The 21,966-nt window shown below is 42.2% G+C and overlaps 1 protein-coding gene across 1 annotated transcript in view; it reads right to left on the bottom strand.

Moving 5' to 3' along the window:
- Positions 1 to 209: 209 nt before the first annotated feature.
- CDC123 (cell division cycle 123) overlaps positions 210 to 21,966 on the bottom strand; it is a 92,429-nt gene continuing 70,672 nt past the window's right edge. Inside the window, exons 10-13 of the mRNA XM_044280076.1 lie at positions 21,504 to 21,532; positions 14,468 to 14,584; positions 7,359 to 7,496; positions 210 to 679 (exon numbers count right to left, since the gene is read on the bottom strand). Coding sequence (XP_044136011.1) covers positions 644 to 679; positions 7,359 to 7,496; positions 14,468 to 14,584; positions 21,504 to 21,532 — 320 coding nt within the window. The 3' untranslated portion in view covers positions 210 to 643. The remainder of the gene's footprint in view (positions 680 to 7,358; positions 7,497 to 14,467; positions 14,585 to 21,503; positions 21,533 to 21,966) is intronic.

The following is a 21,966-nucleotide window of genomic DNA, read 5'->3' as shown; positions in this document are numbered from 1 at the left end:
GGCAGTTTGTGTAATACCAGCCTCCCCTGCCACTGCATACAGACATCATACATGTCTGAGAAAGCAAAAACACTTTAATGTGTAATACTATCATGACACCTTCTCATGTGTACTCAAGTGTAAACCTAATTTCCTGGGAATATATAAAGGGACTGTCGAAAAACCTTTTCGTTTTCTACATATAAAATACACATGTATATACAACTATATAACAGAAATATAGTTTATTAGAAGTACCAAGGAAGGCAAGATATATCCGTTTATTATCCATGGCTAATAATGGGTGAGGAAATATGGAAAGCATTATACAGTAACATTTCTGACATGAACTTCAGACTGATGCCTACCAAATGAATGACAGGAGCAAAAGTTTACTGCCACAAGTCTAAGCGTATACTGAAAGGACTGAACTGGAAGTAAAAGCATTAGACTGAACTGCAGCAGCTCACTCTTATTTACTTCAATTTGGTAAAATGCAAACAGAAAAACTGACATTATTTGACATATAAGATGGGAGGAACATGAGACTAAAGACAAAGCACTTTTGATATAATTTTTTTCCTTCTGGTTGTGTTGCATATGTCCAGGGATTGCTGCACAGCCAAGATCGGGACAAAGACTCTGTGGATTAAGGATTAACAGCCTATTCATCTGAGTCGTCTTCTTGTTGATTCCTTTTCTGTCAGAAAAAAAAAAAAAAGGATTTGGAATTACCAAATAAAAACTGATGAAACAAATTTCCACTGTTAGAAGGGCAGTTTCAGGTCTATACACAAAACAATCATCTGTTGTGGTAAGACTTCTATTTTGGTGCGTCCTGCCAGGATCTTTATTGCTTTAGTGTGATGTGTCTTAAAGAACTTAAAGGGAATAGGTCACCCGAAAATGATCTGTTTAAAACAAGTGTTTATGTTAAACATAATCTTTTAAGAATTGTTATTGATTTATTTATTTATTTTTACTTAAAGGGGTTATCCAAGACTATAAAAATGTCCCCCATATGCCGGGCACCTCACATTGAATATACTTACCTGGCTCTCCGCTTCCTGCGCTGCTCCTGGTCCCCACACCGCCACTGCAGCTTCTCCTCGTGCGCGGATGACAACATCCGTTGTCGGGGGGAGCAGCCTATGGCAAGTCTGGCGGGGATGAGCCTTCCCTAGCGTCACCCGCGATACAAATATCCAGTAGCGGTCATACATGATTCTTTGACAAAAGTAAGGAGACTAGATAGGGACACCTTTTTTCAAGAGATAAATCAACGGATAACAAAGGAGAGGAAACGTTGAAATAAATTTTACCATTAAACATAGAATACAAAAAAGTGCCCCCCTCCCCATTAACCCCTTATCACCTGGAACACAGTTTTTTTTATTTTTTTTATTTTCCTATGTATATCACGGTTTGTTTTTATCTCATACAATGTTATTAAAAATTATGTTATATAGTGCAGTATCATGTTAGGGGAAAAACGCATAGTGTGTATTATGGTAATGATAAGTTTCCATGGTATTATGGAAACTTCATCTCATAGTCCGGTTCAGGTTTTCTTGAAAAAAATAGAGCTCCATATAAGAGGTCCCATTTCTACATAATACCACAAAAACAAAGGTGAACGAAAATAGACATTGTTATTATCTCCTATATCAAAATTGAAAGACACAGGAAAAGTGGACAGCAGGAGCTGTTGAGAGACAACGTGTCTAGGTAATATATACAGGGCAGGTAACCTGATAGCCTGGATATTCAATCCAACATTGGTGTCCAACACAAGCACTTAATATAAGAATGACACAGGACTGCAGCCACCGAATTATGACCAGCAAAAACTGCTTTCATATTAAAAGCAAGAGGAGTGGAAAGCGTACTAATATATGAACTATTGTTGGCATTATTCAAAATTACAAATAACGTTGAGGAGGACTACAACGGAGTTATTGTAACTATGAATGAGTAATTAAACATGCACCGATGAATTTTAGATTTGTATAATTTTTATATCCATTTTTGATACTGCATTGTTGAATTATCTATATCCCTATTTACGTGAGCTCCGCAACTAGGTAAAAAATAACTTGGGACCTAGACTGTGAACTATTGATGAGTTTTTGGATATATAAGATGATTGTTTGGCTTTTTTCAGTAGAGAGGTCATAATTTTAGTACCGTATAATTTATGTTGGAAATAAAGCATATTTTTAGTTACCCTCTGAAACAAGAGTTTTTTCCGCTCCACCCTAAGGGCTATTAAGTTCACCTGCACTTTTATGGTAGTGGATTTTTTATGGATTCTTTCCAGTGTCGCTATTTGAGCTAAAATTGAGTCTATAAGCTTTTTGCTTTTCCTTCTTAATCCTGGATCCCAGTACTATGAAGCTCCCCCTCACAACCGCTTTGTGCGTTTCCCACACAATTGGATAGTTGCAACCAGGAGTGATGTTAATGGAGAAGAAAGTGTTTTTTAATCTGCTCACAGTGTCTGGAGTCATGTAGCAATGACTCGTTTAGTCTCCAATTCCAGCTCCTGCAAGAGAGGCCACACAGGGAGCATGATCTGAGATTGTAATGACCCCTATCTTGGACTCACTACAATTCTGCAAGAGAGATGTGGAGACAAAAGTACAGTCTAGCAGTGCCAGACAAAGCTCACGTCTCCAGTAGTCTCAAAGACAAACTGACAACAATGGCGGTGAGCAGGGGTGGGGGAGGGTTAGGGCTGGTGTCTAGGAAAACAAGAGGTAAAAAATAAAAGGGCAAAGGGTGGGAAGATGGAGGAAATCATTGGGTAACACTAAATCCAATCGGGGTTCTGATGGGTAATCAGAAACTGCCTTAAGTAGGCCGCTATCCAGTACCCAAAAGCCCACCAGGGCCTAAGGCCTAAGAGTATACCCTTGAATGAGTCAGTATTATATATCAACTCCACTAAAACATAACCGTGATAAGGGAGGAGGTGTTGTAATCAAGGGTGAGTAAATTAACAACTTCCTATCTCTATACCCCAGCATATTCACCCAATATAACAAAAAACAAAAACAATAACAGCATAATGACCAACGAACTGGGAGAAGTTGATTATCACATATCAATCCTCATAGGATGCATCGGAGGTATAGCCCATGAGGACATTCTTCTACGTGCAAAACCTAAGATATGAATCTATATCTCACACAGCAAGCTGTTTTGTCTCTTGGGACACCAGAGATACAGGTTCCTTTTTCATCCTTTTTTTTTGTTTGTGCACCAAATGAAAAATAGGGCAGTAAGAAGAAAAAGAGGGCAGGAATTAAAAAGAAAAGATAGAGTACCGTAAGCTAAATCAACAGTCGGCTAACATAAGGCACGCAAGAAAAAATGGCGCTGAGGATTTCTCTCTCAGGTTTCATAAAGTCAGCGGGAGAAAGGTGAAGGGTGGTGGGCAGAACCCCCGAGAGCAGACCATCTCCGTGGAGTGTCCATTCTATCGGCTTGGCAATGCAGTCGATCCTGTCCATGAGGGCACCCTCCAACCCCCCGGGTACCTCAAAACCGGCATGTGCCTCCGGTCCCCTCTCCTCCACCAGCCGACTTCTTCGTGCCGTAACACAGCCAGTCCATTTCAATGGAGATCTCAGGTTGGCTGAGGTGCTGCCTTGTCCGCCAGCTTGTAGTGCTTCAGAAGCTTGTGCTCGACGACTTTATTCCAGCGGTCCAGACGAGGAAGTGCTGGCAGGTAGGTGTTAGATGGGATTGGTAGCCACGATGGAACTTCCACCGGAGGTATTTCAAGTAGCTGCCAGGCTTTATCCAGATCATCTGGCGTGTGGATGGTAATGCATCTGCTGCTTTTCATTATAGACAGACTGAATGGATAAAGCCATGGAGTAGGGCAACTTAGCTTTTCAGAGTGTTTCCAGAAGCGGTTTGAGAAGACTTCTTTTGGCCAGTGTGGACAGGGCTACATCTTGATAAAACACCAGGTCAGCCCCTTCATAGGAAATTCTATGCCTCTCCCTGGCTGCAGATAGTAGGCTTGCCGTATCGACATATGATAAAAGGCCGCAGATCACATCCCGCGGTCTCATCAATGGCTTTGGTGGCGGTCTCAGTGCTCGGTGAATGTGCTCAATTACTATGGATTGTGCTCTTTCTTGACCTACCACGTCCGTAAACAGTTCCATTGCCACCTTATGTAGGGCTTCTGCGGCCCAAAGCTCTGGGAGCCCTTTGATCCGTATGTTTCTCCGCCTGCCCAGATTTTATTGGTCCTCTATCATAAATAGGGCCCTGTTGATTTCTTTTGTGTGCGTATTTAGTTGGCCTGCTAGTGCTGTGGAGTGCGCCACTATATCTGTGGCCACATTCTCCAGCCACCCGGTTTCCTACTTGTGATAGTTCTGCCTTTATATCTGAAAGTTCGGCTAGAAGGCTAGAACCGGTTTGAGCGCTTGTTCCAGTGCCTTTGTGAGAAAAGCTCCTGAAATTTTGGTATTATTGGTGTCTTCTCGCTCTGTCTCCAGGATGCTCTCTGGTTCGGAATCATCAGCGCTGTGTGGCGACATAAGGGAGACCTCCGCCATCTTGGGTCTCGCTACATGCCACTGCTCCTCTCTCTTCTTAAGAAATTTCAGCATATCCTGCTGTTTTTTTCGGGGTCTGCTGTAGAGTTGTTGCGATACCAAATTTTGGATTCGGTTTTGATACCATAAAAATAGTACTGAGATACTCGATACCACGTGAAAAAAAATATACCAATAAAGCCACGTGCATTCCGCATTTTTTAAAATCGCGCAGTTCCGGCGTTCAACGCATAGATTTTTTTTAGATTTTAATAGTTTGGACTTTTCTGATGTGGCGATATGTAATATGTGTATTTATTGTTTATACATTTTATATGTGAAATTGGGAAAGGGGGTGATTCATACTTAATATTTTGGTGGGTTTAAAAAAAAAAAATGTTTACACTTTTTATTTAATAACTATTTCCCCCTTAGAGGCCAGAACCTGGGATTTTTTTCATCCCTTGTCCTATTTACCCTGATAGAGGTCTATCAGGGTGAATAGGACTTCACACTGTCCCTTCACACTACACAGCTGGGGCTCCGATCAGAAGCTGCCACTGCCACCAATGAAGAGGAGCGGAGGGGACCCTGTGGCCACTGCTACCAATGATTTTAATACTGGGGGGTTGAGAGGGGTGGGCGCACTGGGCCACCAATGATTTTAATGGAATGTGGGGTTGAGGGGGGGCGCACTGCACCACCAATGATAATTACCCCTTAATACAGGAGGCAGGTACTGGCAGCAGATCAGCGGCAGTTAACCCCTCAGGTGCCGCACCTGAGCGGTTAACTGCCGCTGATAGCAGCTCCCTGTCAGGGGCAGGGTGCCCGCAATGCGATTCTGCTGCCGGCACCTGCCTCCTGTATTATTGTGTGTTAAAGACGTGGGTCCAGACTTTAAGTATTAGGCTACACAGAGCGGCGCCAAGAGATGTCCCAGCACTTACTATTATTCCTGGGCGCCGATCCGTTTGCCTGCAGTGCCCCATTACTGTCTCCTTTCCTGCTACATATGCTAATTACTATCGGAGCAATGGGGAGGTGACATCAGCTTCTCTAGTGGGTGTTCCTTCTCCCTGGCTGTAGCGCTGTCCAATCGCAGCGCAGCGCAGGAATGCCCAGGAGAGAAGCTGATGTCTCCTCCCTATTGCTCGGATCGTAATTAGCATATGGAGCAGGAGAGGAGACAGTAATGGGGCACTGCGGGCAAACGGAGCGGCGCCCAGGAATACTAGTAAGTGCTGGGACATCTCTGGGCGCCGCTCTGTGTAGGAAAAGTCTTATCATTGGTGGCGCACTGTGCCCTCCCCTCCTCCTCCCCTCTCTCCGTTCATTAGTGGCAGCAGCAGCACAGGGGGGAGGGAGAGACTGTTTCCTTCTCCCCTGTGCTGCCGAGGAAACATGAGAACATGAGCGCGCTGAGAGACAAGGGGGGGGGGGCAGAGAACTGTGCTGTGGGCAGGGTTTGTCTTCTATGTCTACATTAGTTCACATTCCAAAGTAGTGCACAGATGCTAGAGTGTTATCTCTTCTTCTCTTATCTCTTCTTCCTTTTGAGCCAATGAAATAATTCCTGGGCCTTAGAAAATACTGCCCTTTTCTGAAGATGTATATACCGCTTACTTTCTGTAATAAAGTAAAGATTGCATTGACCATCTATATGTCAGCGTCTAGTCTCTCAGTCACACGTGGATATTAACCCCTGGGGGGTACCTTGATTCGGAGCACCAGAGTGTATCTTAAAGGCTTTAATTAAAAGCCGCTTTGTCACACTACAGTTTGGAAATTCAAGTTTATAATCTAGAATAGGTGCAAATCTTTCCATTATACCCTATCCCTGTGTAGACACCACTCCTGTTTTTTGGCAAACAGTCACTGATGGAAATCATTGACCAAAACACTGATGTGTGAACTAGGCCTCAAGCTACAAAATCAATTTCAGTATGGGATACAGTTACTGCAGTCCTCTCTGCTGACATCAATTGAAGGAGTAGACATGTAGAGAAATAGTAATATAACATTCCTTAGCATCTTAACCTACATCCACTGTCATCTTCATCATTCACAGAATTAACTGACCTGACATACAGGTGAAACTCGAAAAATTTGAATATCACGCAAAGTTCATTTATTTCAGTAATGCAACTTAAAAGGTGAAACTAACATATGAGATAGACTCATTACATGCAAAGCGAGATATTTCAAGCCTTTATTTGGTATAATTTGGATGATTATGGCTTACAGCTTATGAAAACCCCAAAATTACAATCTCGGGTACCCTTTGCTCAGGGGGTATGGATTAATTAGCTGACTAGAGTGTAACACTTTGAGCCTAGAATATTGAACCTTTTCACAATATTATAATTTTAAGTTGCATTAATGCAACTCCTTTAAAGTTGCATTACTGAAAGAAATGAACTTTTGCACGATATTCAAATTTTTTGAGTTTCACTTGTATACTAGGTAATCCTATGTCCTAGAAAATCCAAAATAAATGTTAATATACAATATGCATTTATCACTAGCAATAAACCTTCATTAAAAAAATCTGAAACGTTAACAAAGAATTAAATTATCATTTTGTTTTTGTCAAAGGAATCCAGAAATCAAAGGAATCCAGAAATTGGTTAATTCTACCCAGTGTTCAACTTCTATTTTTATGAGAATCCAGATAAATTTTGGGTTCTGCATAAAAAATATGCTGGACTATCAGATGCCAGATAAGAAGGCATGTAATAGTAATAATTACAATAAAATAACAAAGTTGCTATTGAGGCAAATGGATGCTGAATCACACAGATTGAATGGATTACTCACCAGTTTAAGTAAATCAATAAGCTTATGTGCATCTTCTCCTGTAGAAAGATCAATAAAATCTTTCGGCAAACGGTAACTCAAGTAAGGGCTGGGTTGGACTGTGACTTCACTGGTTGTAAAGCGGAAAGTAGGGCAGTCCTGGGGAAAAAAAGAAAAAGAAAGGTTATGAACAAGTTAAAGGGGTTATCAGGCGTAGGAGTCGACCAACCCAATCAACACGACCTGAGCCCAATTGAATAAAATAAAAACATTCACCTGTCTGCAGTATCACCAATACAGGGCCATGGCCCTGTTGCCAGCTGCATTGGGTTTCTGTTAGAAAGTGTCTTGGTCCTGTGACCTTGGTAACTGCCAGACTCAGTGCACCAGTGTGCAAAAGTGCAAAAAAATAATAATGTTGTGAGCAACATCTAAAACAGACATTGGAAGACTCCCTGTGTCTCCGGCTATGGTGTATTTAAGGCCAGGATGTCAGCCCACTCAAGTGATAGCAGTGGCCAGTCAAATTGATGCTTTTCTCCAAGTCAGTGTATTGATAAAAACATTATCTCCCGCTAATAACCCGCTGTTCCCAATAAAAAAGAAACCAGATAAGGGACAGCCCGTCAGTTACAGGATGATTCATGATCTTAGAGAAGTCAACAAGGTTACAGTATTACAAACTCCAATAGTGTCAAATCCTCATACCTTGTTGTCACAAGTCCCATCCACTGCTTTAGTGTCCCGCTGCACCAAGCCTGTCGGTGTCTGTTTGCCCTTACATTTAAGGGTAACCAGTATACCTGGACTGTCTTACCTCAAGGTGCACAAAACTCCCCGACCATGTATACACAGGCTCTGCAATCTGTCCTCACAAACTGGGTACCGCCTGGCTCAGTTGTCCTGTTACAATACATGGATTATTTGTTTCTGTGTGATGAAGACAATTAGACTTGCTCTGAAGCAAACATATCCCTTCTGGTCTTTTTGCATCAGAACGGATGTAAAGCCTCAAAGCAGAAGCTGCGGTTTTGGAAAAACAAAGTTGTATTTCTAGGACACTGCATCTCCCACTGAGCTCGCCATCTTACCACAGAAATAAAGGAGGCTGTTGGGTGGGTGACGTGAAGCCTGATTCTCTGCTATGACATGAAGCCTGATTCTGCACATGCACATGACTATGGACCCATATGGCGGGCTAGAGACTTTCTAACATCAGCAGGCCAGCCAATTAAAAATAAAAGACTCTGTACTTGACCTTATGAACTCTCTGTTATTACCAGAGGAGGTTGCTATTATTAAGGTAAAGGCTCAATGATTGAGCAGACAAGGCAGCCAAACGAGCTGCACACCAGCCACTAAATGCAGACGCCTCCCCGGTGAGAGCCTTGAGACCCGAGGAGATTTCAGTAAGTACATTTCAAAGAATGCTCGAACAAGCCCTTTTTGAGGAAAAAGAACTTTGGCCAAACAAGGGGCCAAACCTGATAAACATGGAATTTGAAGAAACAAGGACACAATTTGTCTACCACGCCCTCTATACCCAGCTATGGCTCAGGAGGCGCACTCACCTATCAAAAGGTGGCATAGTACGTGTGGTTAATGCAGGATGTATTGCTCCAGGATTTTCAACAGTAGCAACTCTGTTTGTACAAGGATGTATGGTCTGTGCATTGAACAATCCCGGTCAAGTGGCGAAGACTCCAAGCAAGCACACCCCCAGGCCATTTTACCCATTCCAGAGACTGGAGATAGACTATATAAAACTGCCTAAGGCAGGAGTATATGAATTTGTCCTTGTGTGTGTTGATCTCTTTTCAGGGTGGCCGGAAGCCTTCCCAGTAGCAAAGGCAAATGCAAAGAACACTGCAAAGAAGCTGGTCAGTGAACTGGAGTGAAGCTATGGTGTCCCTGAAGTTATTGAATTAGACAGGGGTTCCCACTTCACAGGAGACATAAGGGAAGTGATGCAGGCTTTGGGGGTCACCCAAGCTTTTCATACAGCATACCACCCCCAAAGCAGCAGCCGCGTCGAGCACCTGAATGGCACGCTCAAATTAAAAATCCAGAAAGCCATTCAGTAAACTCAGCGGCCTTAGCCAGTGTTTACTTTAAGCCTTATACTCAGTCAGGACAACTCCAAACAGAAAGACAGGATTATCCCCATTTGAGATTCTGTTTAGAAGCGCCCCCAGATTAGGATTGTATTTTCCACAACAGTTGCTAATGAACAATGATAGCCTAACAAGCTAAATGCGGGCCCTCACAAAGAGGCTTGAGCACACCCATAAACAAGTGTTTGCTTTCCTTTCAGATCCAGATTCAGTAGAAGGAACACAGTCTGAAACCAGGAAACTGGGTGGTGATAAAAAGACATGTGAGTAAAGGCCTGGATCCCAGATTTGATGGTCCTTTCCAAGTCCTGTTGACTACGCATGCAGCAGTAAAGGTTGAAGGAAAGCCTAACTGGATACACGCTTCTCACTGCAAGAAAGTTCCGAAGCCTGAGGATGAAGATCCTCCTGCTGACAGCCACTCTGATCCTGGGAACAACGTCCCTGTACCAACAACTGAAGGATAATTGGGACAATGCACTTATACGACACCACCAGGTGCTGTTTAGAGGACTCAATGACACTGACAGAACAATTAAAGACTATTGGATCTGTACTCACAGTCCCGTGACTTCAACAACTATGCCTTATCTGGCAATCTCTTAGATTTTTAAAGAACTTATTTATATGTCGTGTTTGTCTCACAAAGAAGACCAGGGCCTGATGATCAAAAGTATAATTCCACTGCAGTCCCTCTCCCCATAGCAGGGTGGTTGGTGGGAATTTTACAAACAATAATGCTAGTGTTGATTATCATAGTAGTATATGCTGTGATTAAGCTTGTGTTTATGTGTGCTAATAGGTCCTGTACCAAAAGGAAAAACTACCAGGATTATTGAAAGGTCTTGGGAACTGCATTGATACCTGGGAGGGAATCTGGCCTCCGGCTGGCAGTTGGGCCTATCCCAACTGAAGTACCTCTGGGTTAAAATGTCAGTTCCAAGATATCTCAAAATGGGGGAATTGTGAGGGATGAGAATCCATTTTGTATAAGTATTGCCTCCATCTTGTGCATATGTGGAAAATCAGCCAGCTGCGAGATCGTAGTAGTTTCTGTGTATAGACCAAATGTCCTAGCTACACGGCCAAGGTAGTCGCTCCCTTATCAGCCTTTAGCGTGCAAGAAAGCTATACAAAGAATTAGCAACAATTTACTTATATGGAAAAGTACATGCTTTCCTGTAGCTTTAAGGTGGGATAGATTCTGTTCTTTCTGTGTTTCATGATGTGCTGCTAAAGAATGCTAACCTTGAGATAAGATGCTGCAGAAGTTTTTAACCATTAAAATTCTAATCCCCCCCCCCCCCTCCCTTGGCGGTGTGCCTTCTTTGTCTATAGCGTTATAAAGATGTATGCTTGTGTGTAATAAATCAGAACCTGATTTAGCTGCTACTTGTGTCTGGTCTCTGAGCGGGCGCTCGTACTTACGCATCAATTGGGACCCCGACAATCATAGAAGTAGGGGGTTTTGCCCCAACAAGAATAAAGTTATGTCACTTATACCACACAGCAAATGTAATTCCTAAGGCTACTTTCACACCTGCGGGCCCCGCTCACTGTAGTAATCATATAGGCAATGTTAAACTGTAAATTCATTCATCCAGGCTGTAGTACGGTACTTACTACTAACTTCCATAGGAGCCAGGAGGCCGGGTGGCAGCATAACTCACTACGTCATGCGCCTGGTTCATTCATAAAGTGGGCGGAGCAGGTGCGTAACATAGTGAGTTACGCTGCCTCCTCCCGCTCCCCCGGCCTCCTGCCTGCTATGGAAGTTAGTAGTAAGTACCGTACTACAGCCTGGATGAATGAATTTACAGTTTAACATTGCCTATATGATTACTACAGTGAGTAGGGACCGGTGTAGTAGAATACAGTTGCTGCACCGGGCCCCGCTGCCATTACAAAACAAGATGCCGACCTCCAGTCCCTCCTCCCTCCAGCTGATACACACGCCGGACGCACTGTGCAGCAGTGCGGCATCGATGTATTAGTGTAAAATTGCAGCATTCGCCCCATAAGACGCGGGGGAGGTAATGCGTCTTATAGGGCGAAAAATACGGTAAATCCTGTTTTTATGTTTAACATTTTTAGAGAATTTTTAATTTTTAATTTTCCATGTTAATATCTATAATTTAACAAAAAACATCAAATTCAGCACAGGCCACTAAGGCTAATAGGCACCGCTTCTTGGTCTGTACAGATTACTTTACTACAGCTATCTGGTGATCATTAAAAGGACTGGAACGACAAATGTAATCTCAATATATAGATAAAACATGATCCACCATTCACAGATGATTGTCAAAGTATATCTACTCCATCCTGACTTCTGCACAGGTCACACAGCATACCTAGAAAACTCTCCTACAGAAGTCAATGAGTTCCCCTCCTGTCCATTGTGTCTATGGCCCATGTGGCTGCTGTAAAGCAATTCTCTAAACGCTGTTAAGAACAGCTCAGGCAAGATAACAGCCCCCATAATAATGTTCAGAAAACACAATAAAAAAAAATCTGCAATCAGAAAATAAAAACATGTGTCACTATCTGGTTTTAAAAATGGGGAAAAAGATTTTTTACATTCACTTTAATATATTTATTACTTTACTAAAGTTATTTGTTTAAAGGACATGTACCCATTTGCAACTTTGAAAATACATTTAAAAAATCCCACAATTTTTGTATATACAGGGCATGCTGGGGATTTGAAACCCAAGGTTCAAGTTGGGCCCCTAGACAGACAGAAGACCCTTGAACAATAGGAACTTTTAAAACTTTGCATTTTTCCAAAATTAATCATAATCCTCGATCTATATTCTATTTACACTTTTAAATTATTATCTAGGGTAGCTAAGCTTCATTATATCCATAAAACATATCTGAACAAAAATATTTGGGGGCAATTTTGTTTTTTTAAGGATTAACTCTCTAGCTGTGTGAATTGTGCTTTCGCTTTGTGCTGGTCATCTACCGTATTTTTCGCCGTATAAGACGCACCGGCGTATAAGACGCACCTAGGTTTTTGGGGAGGAAAATAAGAAAAAAAATATTTTTAACCAAAAGGTGTGCTGTGGGTTTGGAACTAGGTGGTCTGTGGATGGCACTATTACTGGGGATCTGTGGATGACGGACACTGTTATGGGGGGATCTGTGGATGACGGACACTGTTATGGGGGGGATCTGTGCATGCCGGACACTGTTATGGGGGGATCTGTGGATGACGGACACTGTTATGGGGGCAACTGTGGATGACGGACACTGTTATGGGGGGATCTGTGGATGACGGACACTGTTATGGGGGCAACTGTGGATGACGGACACTGTTATGGGGGCAACTGTGGATGACGGACACTGTTATGGGGGAACTGTGGATGACACACACTGTTATGGGGGGATCTGTGGCTGGCACTGTTACAGGGGGGGGATCTGTGGATGGCACTGTTATACATGTGTCATCCACAGACCCTCCCAGCCCATAACTGTGCCATCCACAGATCCCCCGCCGCTCCAGTATACTAATATAATATGTCTGATTTAATTAATGGTTATTAAATATGCATCTTTATTCCTAATAGTACCTTAAATCCTAAGCGCTTCAGTACAATGCCGGCAGGCCGGGCAGCCGGCACGGCGCGTCACTCACTGACGTCACTTGCCTGCGCCGCCTGCTTCATTCATAAAGTAGGCGGCGCAGGCACGTGACATCAGGGAGTTACGCTGCCGCCCGCCCGGCCTGCATTGTACGGATGCGCTTAGGATTTAAGGTACTATTAGGCATAAAGGGGCATATTTAATAACCATTAATTGAATATTACATATTTTATTAGTACACCGGAGCGGCGGGGCGGGCCTTTAGTACAGTGACTGCACCGCCCCGCCGCTATTGCCGGCCCCAGCTCCTCCTCCCAGTCCCTCCCAGAGTCCCCGCTCGCTTTACATCGCTGCCAGCGATGTAAAACTGGCTGCATTCGCCGTATAAGACGCAGGGGCATTTTCCCCCCATTTTGGGGGAAGAAAAAGTGCGTCTTATACGGCGAAAAATACGGTAATAAACATTATCTGTAAAATTACTAAAAGGTCATAAACATTTAAAGGGAACCTATCACCTCAAAAACGCATATAAAACCGCCAGCATTACCTCATAGTATCCCCCAGTCTGTTAATAATCATATGTTTGATCCGGTAGTCTGATGCTCCATGGAGTAAAAAAAATAGTGCCATCTTGCCAGTCAGCTTGAAGTCAAGGGACAGCGGCTTCAATGCTTCAAGTCAACGTAAGCACGCCACCTAACCGTCCCCTCTTTTGCTAGATTGACAGCCTGCAGTGCAGCCGGGATCGCATAAGTCTCATACATGCGCAGTGCGCCGCTGAAACCTGGCTGCGTGCAACTTTTGCGATCCCGGCCTAATGCCGGCTGTTAATCTAAGAAAACAGGAGGCGTGCTTACCTTGACTCGAAGCAAGGAAGCTGCTACCCCACTGACTTCAGGCTGACCGGCAAGATCACGCTGATAAAACATAGATTCATAAATCATAAATCTATGAAGCATCAGACTACCGGATCAAACATATGATTATTAACAGACTGGGGGCTACAATGAGGTAATGCCGGCGGTTTTATATGCGTTTTTGAGCTGACATGTTCCCTTTAAGCCACATTCTTAACAGGAAGATACGAATTGAGCTATAATGAGTGTTTATAAAAGGTCAGAGATAAGGAGCTGTCAGCTGAGCAGCCTAATGGGAATGAGTAAAAATACAAAACCTGCTACTAGAGAATATCAATGCTGTACAAAGAAAGAGGCTCAACATTTTTATTATGGACCAAATAAAAAAATAATTTTAGCTCAAAATGGGTGGGATGCAATAATTATAATAATAAAACATTGCCCCCAGAAGTGTACATAGCCTTTAAGCATTTTACAATACAAATTTCATGCAGAGTACATACATACAAGTCATTCAGCTACTAATACATTTGAAGCACTTAATTAAAAACGAATTATTATAATTTACCTGGTCTATATCCTCCTCATCCCCTGGCACGCGACCATTGATCAGTTCTTCCCAAGTGAATAGCAAGGAGTCAGTTACTTCTCCAAATGGGTTACAATCAATAAGCCATATTTTGCCCTAAAACATGGAATGCATTACTGTAGATTAATAAATGATTCCTATACTCTTACTCCATTTCACATTTTGTAGCTTTTTGTATTTCAAAGCTAAGATTTATAATACTGCTTCTGTACATTAGCCCTTTACTATGCCTCCAATTTCATACAAAGTTGTTTTTTTTCTGTTGAATTCTGTAGAAATCAAACAGAACAAAAAAAGTGACAATGTGGCACTGTATGTACAAATGTGTTATTTCCTTGATGGGGGCTATTAGAATTACAACTTGTCTGGCAAAATAATAAGCACCCCCTCAGCCACTTTCAGTTATGGCTCTAGGAATGTGGTACAATAAATTGATATATCCTAAAAGGAAAAAAAAAAATATGCAGTATGTTATAGATACAGTATACTAATAATCTGAGTGTGCCTTATTATTGGAAGTGAAAATATAACTTTTATTTAATGTATTGAATAAAATAAGTTGAGACACTAAATAAAGTATGTTACTGCACTATCTAGAGGGGGAGCAGTAGGATACTAACACATGTATGGCCCTTGTCAGTTCGTTGTGTGAAGGGGGGAATAACCTGACAATTAAGTAATCAGGGGGGTGTTCTCAGCCTATAAGCTTTCCCTAAGCCAACTAGTCTGTAGGTAGGGAATCCCTGAATGGCTGTAGTCGAGCAACTGGCCTGAGAAGGATCTGCTGGAACCTCGGACCTGTGCTAAAATTCCCTTATAACTTCCCTCCCTAGCAAATCTATTCCATCATCCGACACGTTTCGCCAAGTAAATTGGCTCTTCAGGGACATGGATTTTGTTAGTCTCGCAGTTAGCACTACAAGCAGTGGCAGCGCTTCTGCTTACATATCAAGGCAGTGGCTAGGGAGGGAAGCTATAAGGGAATTTTAGCACAGGTCCGAGGTTCCAGCGTCTGGGGGTCATCCTTCTCAGGGCGGATGCTCCGACTACAGCCATTCAGGGATTCCCTACCTACAGACTAGTTGGCTTAGGGAACGCTTATAGTCTGAGAACACCCCCCTGATTACTTAATTGTCAGGTTATTCCCCCTTCACACAACGAACTGACAAGGGCCATACATGTGTTTGTATCCTACTGCTCCCCCTCTAGATGCAGTCACATACTTTATTTAGTGTCTCAACTTATTTTATTCAATAAATTAAAGTTATATTTTAACTTCCAATAATAAGGCACACTAATTTTCTTAGTATACAGTTTAGAGACCACTGAGTTTATTTAATAGTAAGTCAATTCATTTTAGACCTCTATTTAACACGTTCAATATATTATAGATATAGGTTCACTGTGCAAGTGGGCCAAATATTGGTGAAAATGTGCAGCAAAATCTGGAATACATAATAAGTAAATGCAATACAGTGGAATCCTAAGCAGAGCTATCTTATGAGTCTCCTGTATATACGAGCCTGTCACCCCCCCATGTGTCCTGACAGAGGTTAGCCTTCCACTCTTACACAAAAGTTGCCTTCACTCAGTGTTAGAAAGTTGGGGGAGGAGGTGGGAAACAACAAGCTGAAGAGAGCAGTGGGCTCATACATAAGCTCAGCTTATAAGGACCCTTTTACATGGGCTGATGGGTGGGAACAAGTAAACGCTGACCAGATCCTTCATGCAGCTGCAAAAACTAATTCTCCCACAAAGGATAGCTCAATTACTATCTAGTGTAGAACTCTGCTCGTCAATAGATAGTAATGATCTGACCCTGCCTACAATATGCTCCCCAGCTGAGAGGAAAGGGGTGCAAGAGTGCATCATTACTATCAGAGACTGAGCTAGCAGGGGAGGGAGGTGGGGCCCAACTAACAAGGAGAAGCGATCCTCAGGGGAGGGCCACTCTCAATGGTCTTCAGCCTACAGTACATTGAGGCCACACAGATGATGTAAGTAATCCAGCGCAGGCAGCACCATGTCACTACATTGCACTGCTTGTACTGGGACATCAGGGTGAGGACAGTTAAAAAAAAATATATAGCTGGAAACTACAGCATTGTAGGGAGTATCATTACTTTTTAAAGGGCATTTATTAAGGTGGCATTATTTTAAGGAGGTTAAATATTTAGTAAGCATGCAAAGGGCATTATAACTTTTTGAGGAAGCACTTAAGAGTATGATTACTCTTTAAGGGGGTACTAAGGAGTGTTCTGACTTTTAAAGGGGTTATCTCACTTCAGCAAATATCATTTATCATGTAGCAAAAATGTAAGGGGTTTTCCCATCACATCCAATGGGGGCATATTGCTAGGACCCGCATCTACAACGAGAACAGAGCGGGGAAATGAATGGAGGGAGGGAGCACTGCGCATGTGCAGCCGTTCTCCATTCATTTCAATGGGCCGCTGAAAATAGCCAAGCACTGGCTCGGCTATTTCCGTCTGCTACTCGGCTCGGCTACTTCCGATCCCAGAGGTGGGACCCGCACCTATCAAGCAATGGGGGAATATCCTAGCGATATGCCCCCATTGTATGTGATGGGAATAACCCTTCAATACAAGGCACTTACGAATGTATTGTAATTGTCCATATTGCCTCCTCTGCTGGCTTGATTCATTTTCAAATATATCATACGCTGCTTGTTTGCAGGGTGGTCATAACCCTTGGAATGCAGCAGCGGTGGCTGTGCTTGCACACTATAGGAAAAGGTGCAGTTCTATGTGAACTCCCAGCATTTCTTCCAAAGCATTACCGCCGCTGCTGGTCGTAATCATGGAAACGAGCAGTGTATAATGTGATGGAAAAATGAATCCAGACAGCAAAGGAGGCAATATGGATAATAACAATACATTAGTAAGTGCCTTGTAGCAACTTTCTCTACATGATACATGCCATTTGCTGACGTGCACAATCCCTTTATAAGGGTGATTTCGGCATTATTACTTGTCTGCTAGAACTCAGGGGGCATTATTACCTTAAAAGGGGCACCCAGTGACATTATTACTGTCTAAGAGGAAATGAGGAGCAGTATTACTTTCCATTGTTACGTTCTAGAGGCACACAGAATTGAACTATTAGCAGGATGGGGACTTGGTGTAGGTAAAACTGAGGAGCCAAACTGCAGGCACAAGTCGTGGTGGTTGCTGAGGTTTGATGGAATAGACTAGACAAGTGGATGACGCCAATCGGAGAGCACATGTGCCAACTGTAAGTCAGTGGATTTTACTGCAGTGTAATCACTAATACAGTCTGCAAAGTGTCTGTGTAGAACTTGTATCTACTACTCATTAGGCACTGTCTGGTGATAATATTGGTCTTGTGTAATGTGCTTTGTTCAGCTATAGTATTGTGGTAATATTATTCAGTCCCTATTTACAGGTATTAGCAGTGGTCATGTTGTGGCGTTACCTGGCTTGGGCCCCCCTCTGATTAATATTGCTTGTTGTGCAGAGTTTCAGCTCTACAATAGATAGTAGTGAAGTGATCATGTTTTAAATATGAGGTCAGGCTCAACAGCGGACAGGGAAGCGGAGCACTGTGAAGGTAAGTACTGGAGCATAGCGTGTAGTAAGGCCACACTCCACAGGCAGTTATACAAGTGGATGCAACCCATCCTTATTCACATTCTATGATGGGTTGCTGGAGGCCATCTTGTATAATTCCAGAAGAACCTCTTTAAAGGGAGTCTGTCACCTACTTTGAGCATTTAAGACCGCTCATATTATGTTATAGCACAGTTTCCAACATAAAAATAGTATCTTTATTGTGTCTGGCCTACGTCTAGAAGCTGAAAAAAATGCTTTATAAAGATATGCAAATTAGGTCCCTGGGGGGGCATTATGGCTGCAAGTGCCCCTGCCCCTCTCCGATGTGCCCACATAACTGCTCTCCTTGCAGTCCTCTCGCCAGCCCTCCTCTCCTACTTAGATCTTGTGCGAGTGCCGGACCTGTTCATGAGCACTGTTCTGCCCACTACGGGCAGAGGCACTGATGTTAAGTGTGCATGTGCAAGCCTGGTGGTGACCGGCGCTCACGTGATATCTCCAAGTCAGAGGAGGAGGATAAAGTAGGAGAGGGGGGAGGGCCAGAGGACTGCAAGGCAAGTGGTTATGTGGGCACATGGCAGAGGCTCCTGGGCACTTGCAGCCATAATGCCGCCCCTGGGAACTTGCGGGATCTAATTTGCATATCTTTATAAAGCATTTTTTTCAGCTTCTAGATGTGGGACATACACAGTAAAGGTACTATTTTTATGTTGGGCAACTGTGCTATAACGAGGTATGAGCGGTCTTAAATGGTGACAGACTCCCGTTAACCACAAAATGTTCTATCAATACAGCACAGAAATTCTGCCTTTTACAAAATCTTAGAATCTCTTTATTAAAATTTACATAACTGAAAATAAGTAAAATAAATAAATCGGTGCTACTTTATATTTCCTATGAGTATAGCCTAGAATATTAAATAGGCAATGGTCATTCTACAATATAAAAAGAAACTTGTTAAAATGTTACCTAACTAATGAAGAAGAATGAATCTGAAATGATGTTCATTAAATACCTGGGATGTCAACTAGACAACATTCTTGAGTAAAGATTTAACACCAAAATGAAACAAATGTCACATATACAAGAACTAGGTTTGCAATTAAAATGCATGATGAAGCCATACTTAAATAACACTTTCATTCATCACAGTCACATCAGCATTTCATAGTTTAATGTTATGAAACAGCAGTCTAGGGGGGAGATAAATACCAAATTATCACTTTACTGCAATGCTGACATGATTGTGCTTCCCATCATATGCTGTCCTGCTGCTCCATCCAAGAGGTAAAGAACAGAATAAGTATTCTATACAGTCCCATATCATGTGGGCTCTGCAGACAAACTTTTGGGCAATTGAGTTTAGCTGAAAAACACAGTAGAAGTGCTGCACTCTGCTGGACCAGCAAAAATCAGGCATTTTCTCACCATGATATTCACAGGCTTTCCCGTTACCATTCTTGTCAGATATATACGGTATATATAGTAAAGCATGTCATTTTTCCATCGTGAATTAGAAATAACATTAATTTATTATAATAATAGATTAAAATAGAATAGAATAAAACTAAGTCAAATTAAAGGTGGCATAAACTTACACCACACAGTCTGAAGATGCAACAGATTTACCATACAGCATCAGCCCCCATCATAACTCTTAAGACTGTCTAAGTTTACACGGTCTTACTTTTAGATAGAATTAGTAAATCTGCCAGATTGTGTTACTATACTAGTAAAGATTAATGGGTTAAAAAAAATAAACAGCACATAAATCTATAGTACGTCACTTTATAATTCACAGTATCGCTCTATGAAACTTGTGGATGTGTCTGCAAACAGTGAGGGCAACTACAGTATCGATAAAAGGTTACAGATGGAGCCACTGATAGCTGTGTTTTCAAATGAGGTGCTGTGGAAGGGGTTCTACAGGGCTTAAGGCAGTTTTACGGGACTTTAATACTGATGACCTATCAGTGGGGGGTCCGACATCCGGGACCCCACAGATCAGCGAAACTCACAGTAGCGCTGTGGCCCTCACAGCTTTCCCTAGGCCAGTGACAACACGTTTATCATTCAAGGGGCCTAGGTGTAGCTCAGCCCCATAGAGGTGAATGGGGCTGCGCACAATACCAAAACACAGCTGCTATACAATGTAGGGCGCTGCGCTGTGCTTACAGGAGCACCAGTGCCTTCTCAAACAGCTTAAGGTGGGTTAACATCATGTTTTCCCATCCTTTTAACGTATACAAAAAATGTATACATTTAACATTATGCCTCAGACTGATGCCATACAGTGGCATCCGTTCACCATGGAGTTCCATTATATAAAAAAAAGTATACTTTTTTTTTACCGAACTGTGCAGGATACAAGAACGTGGTGTGCTGCGTTTTTGTATTTATTTATTTTTGTAACGTATACGTCAAATGGAGGCATAAAACGTGATGTGGACCCACAACAAATCAGATACTGATGACCTATCCAGAGGATAAGTCATCAGTATTAAAGTCTTGAAAAACCCTTTTAATGTCAGCAATATCAGATTGGCAGGGGTCTGACACCCATGACCCCCAGTGATCAGTTGTTTGAGGAGGCCATGGTGGTCTACTGAGTGCTGCCACCTCCTCACAGCTTACTAATTATAGTGCCATCCATTGGATAGCAATTGTGCTTGGTGTCAGAGCTCAGCCCCATTCACTTGAATGGGATTGAGCTACACCTAGGCCACGTGACTGATGAATGTAACGTCATTGGCTTAGTAAGAGGACTAAGTGCTCACCAGAGTGCTGTGGCCGATTCAAACACTGATCGGCAAGGATGTACCTCCACTGATCTGATACTTATGACCTATCCTGAGGATAGGTCATCAATATCAGAATCTTGGAAAACCCCTTTAAACAATGAAGGCCTTTTATTAGGAAAGAAAAATAAAGTTTGATTGGTGGAGGTCTGATTCTGGGACCTTAAAGATCAGCAGAATTAGGGAGTCCCAGTCCCTTCGTTGTTTAGTGTCATTTCACACTGTGTTTGCAGTGTACATTGGAGGATCTACTGACAAGACTCTTGTCTGGTATTATAACGTTTTTCGTAAAAGAGCCATCAGCATATGATATATGATGGTATACATTTTAATAGTCTTTTTTTTTTTTTTAACAATTTATATTAGCAAGCTATATTTTTTGCTTAAAAAATAAAATAAAAAATTAGGACAGTAAAAGATTCACTGGGTAAATAGATTTTGTGAGAGGCACGATCTGTGGACTGGTGAATCTGAAAATTTGAGGAAACAATTCACTAATCTCCATTTTATTTAATTTTATGGCTATTTAGTTGTCCTGTGGGTGAAGGTATGCCGTAGAACGTTATCTGGGAGCTCAAGGTCTTTTATTCACATTTTACATCAGGGCAGACACATTTCACTTACCTCACTGTCTCTGTATATGTCAAAAACAACTAGAAGACAAAAAAAAGTTGTTAAAATTACAGTACGAGTGATATACATAGAACTAATATTAGAATCAGTTTCTTCTGTGTGAAAGCCAAATGCCTATGATAATGATACAGAAGAAGATCAAGACAGAAACCTGATAAATGCAAACAAGGCTAAGATTATTGGAATTTCAAGACATAAATCCAAAAAAGTAATAATCAGAATTTTGAGATAAAAGTCCAATCAATCAAAAAACAGGGCTAAGACTAAATGAATTTCCTTGCTGCTGTGGTACGAATCCAATTTACATATCAATACCTGATAATTTAAAGGCCAAAAATGACACCCTGTACATGTAGGCAAAATGTCCCTGAGAATAAGAAATCGCCTACAGGTGGCCCCCATAGGAGGGGTGTACCACACGCTGTAAATACTATAGCAAGCATTTCAATTGGCT

This window comes from Bufo gargarizans, chromosome 2, assembly GCF_014858855.1.
Source record: "Bufo gargarizans isolate SCDJY-AF-19 chromosome 2, ASM1485885v1, whole genome shotgun sequence".
NCBI lineage: Eukaryota > Metazoa > Chordata > Amphibia > Anura > Bufonidae > Bufo > Bufo gargarizans.
This window is presented reverse-complemented; position numbering and strand designations above follow the sequence as displayed.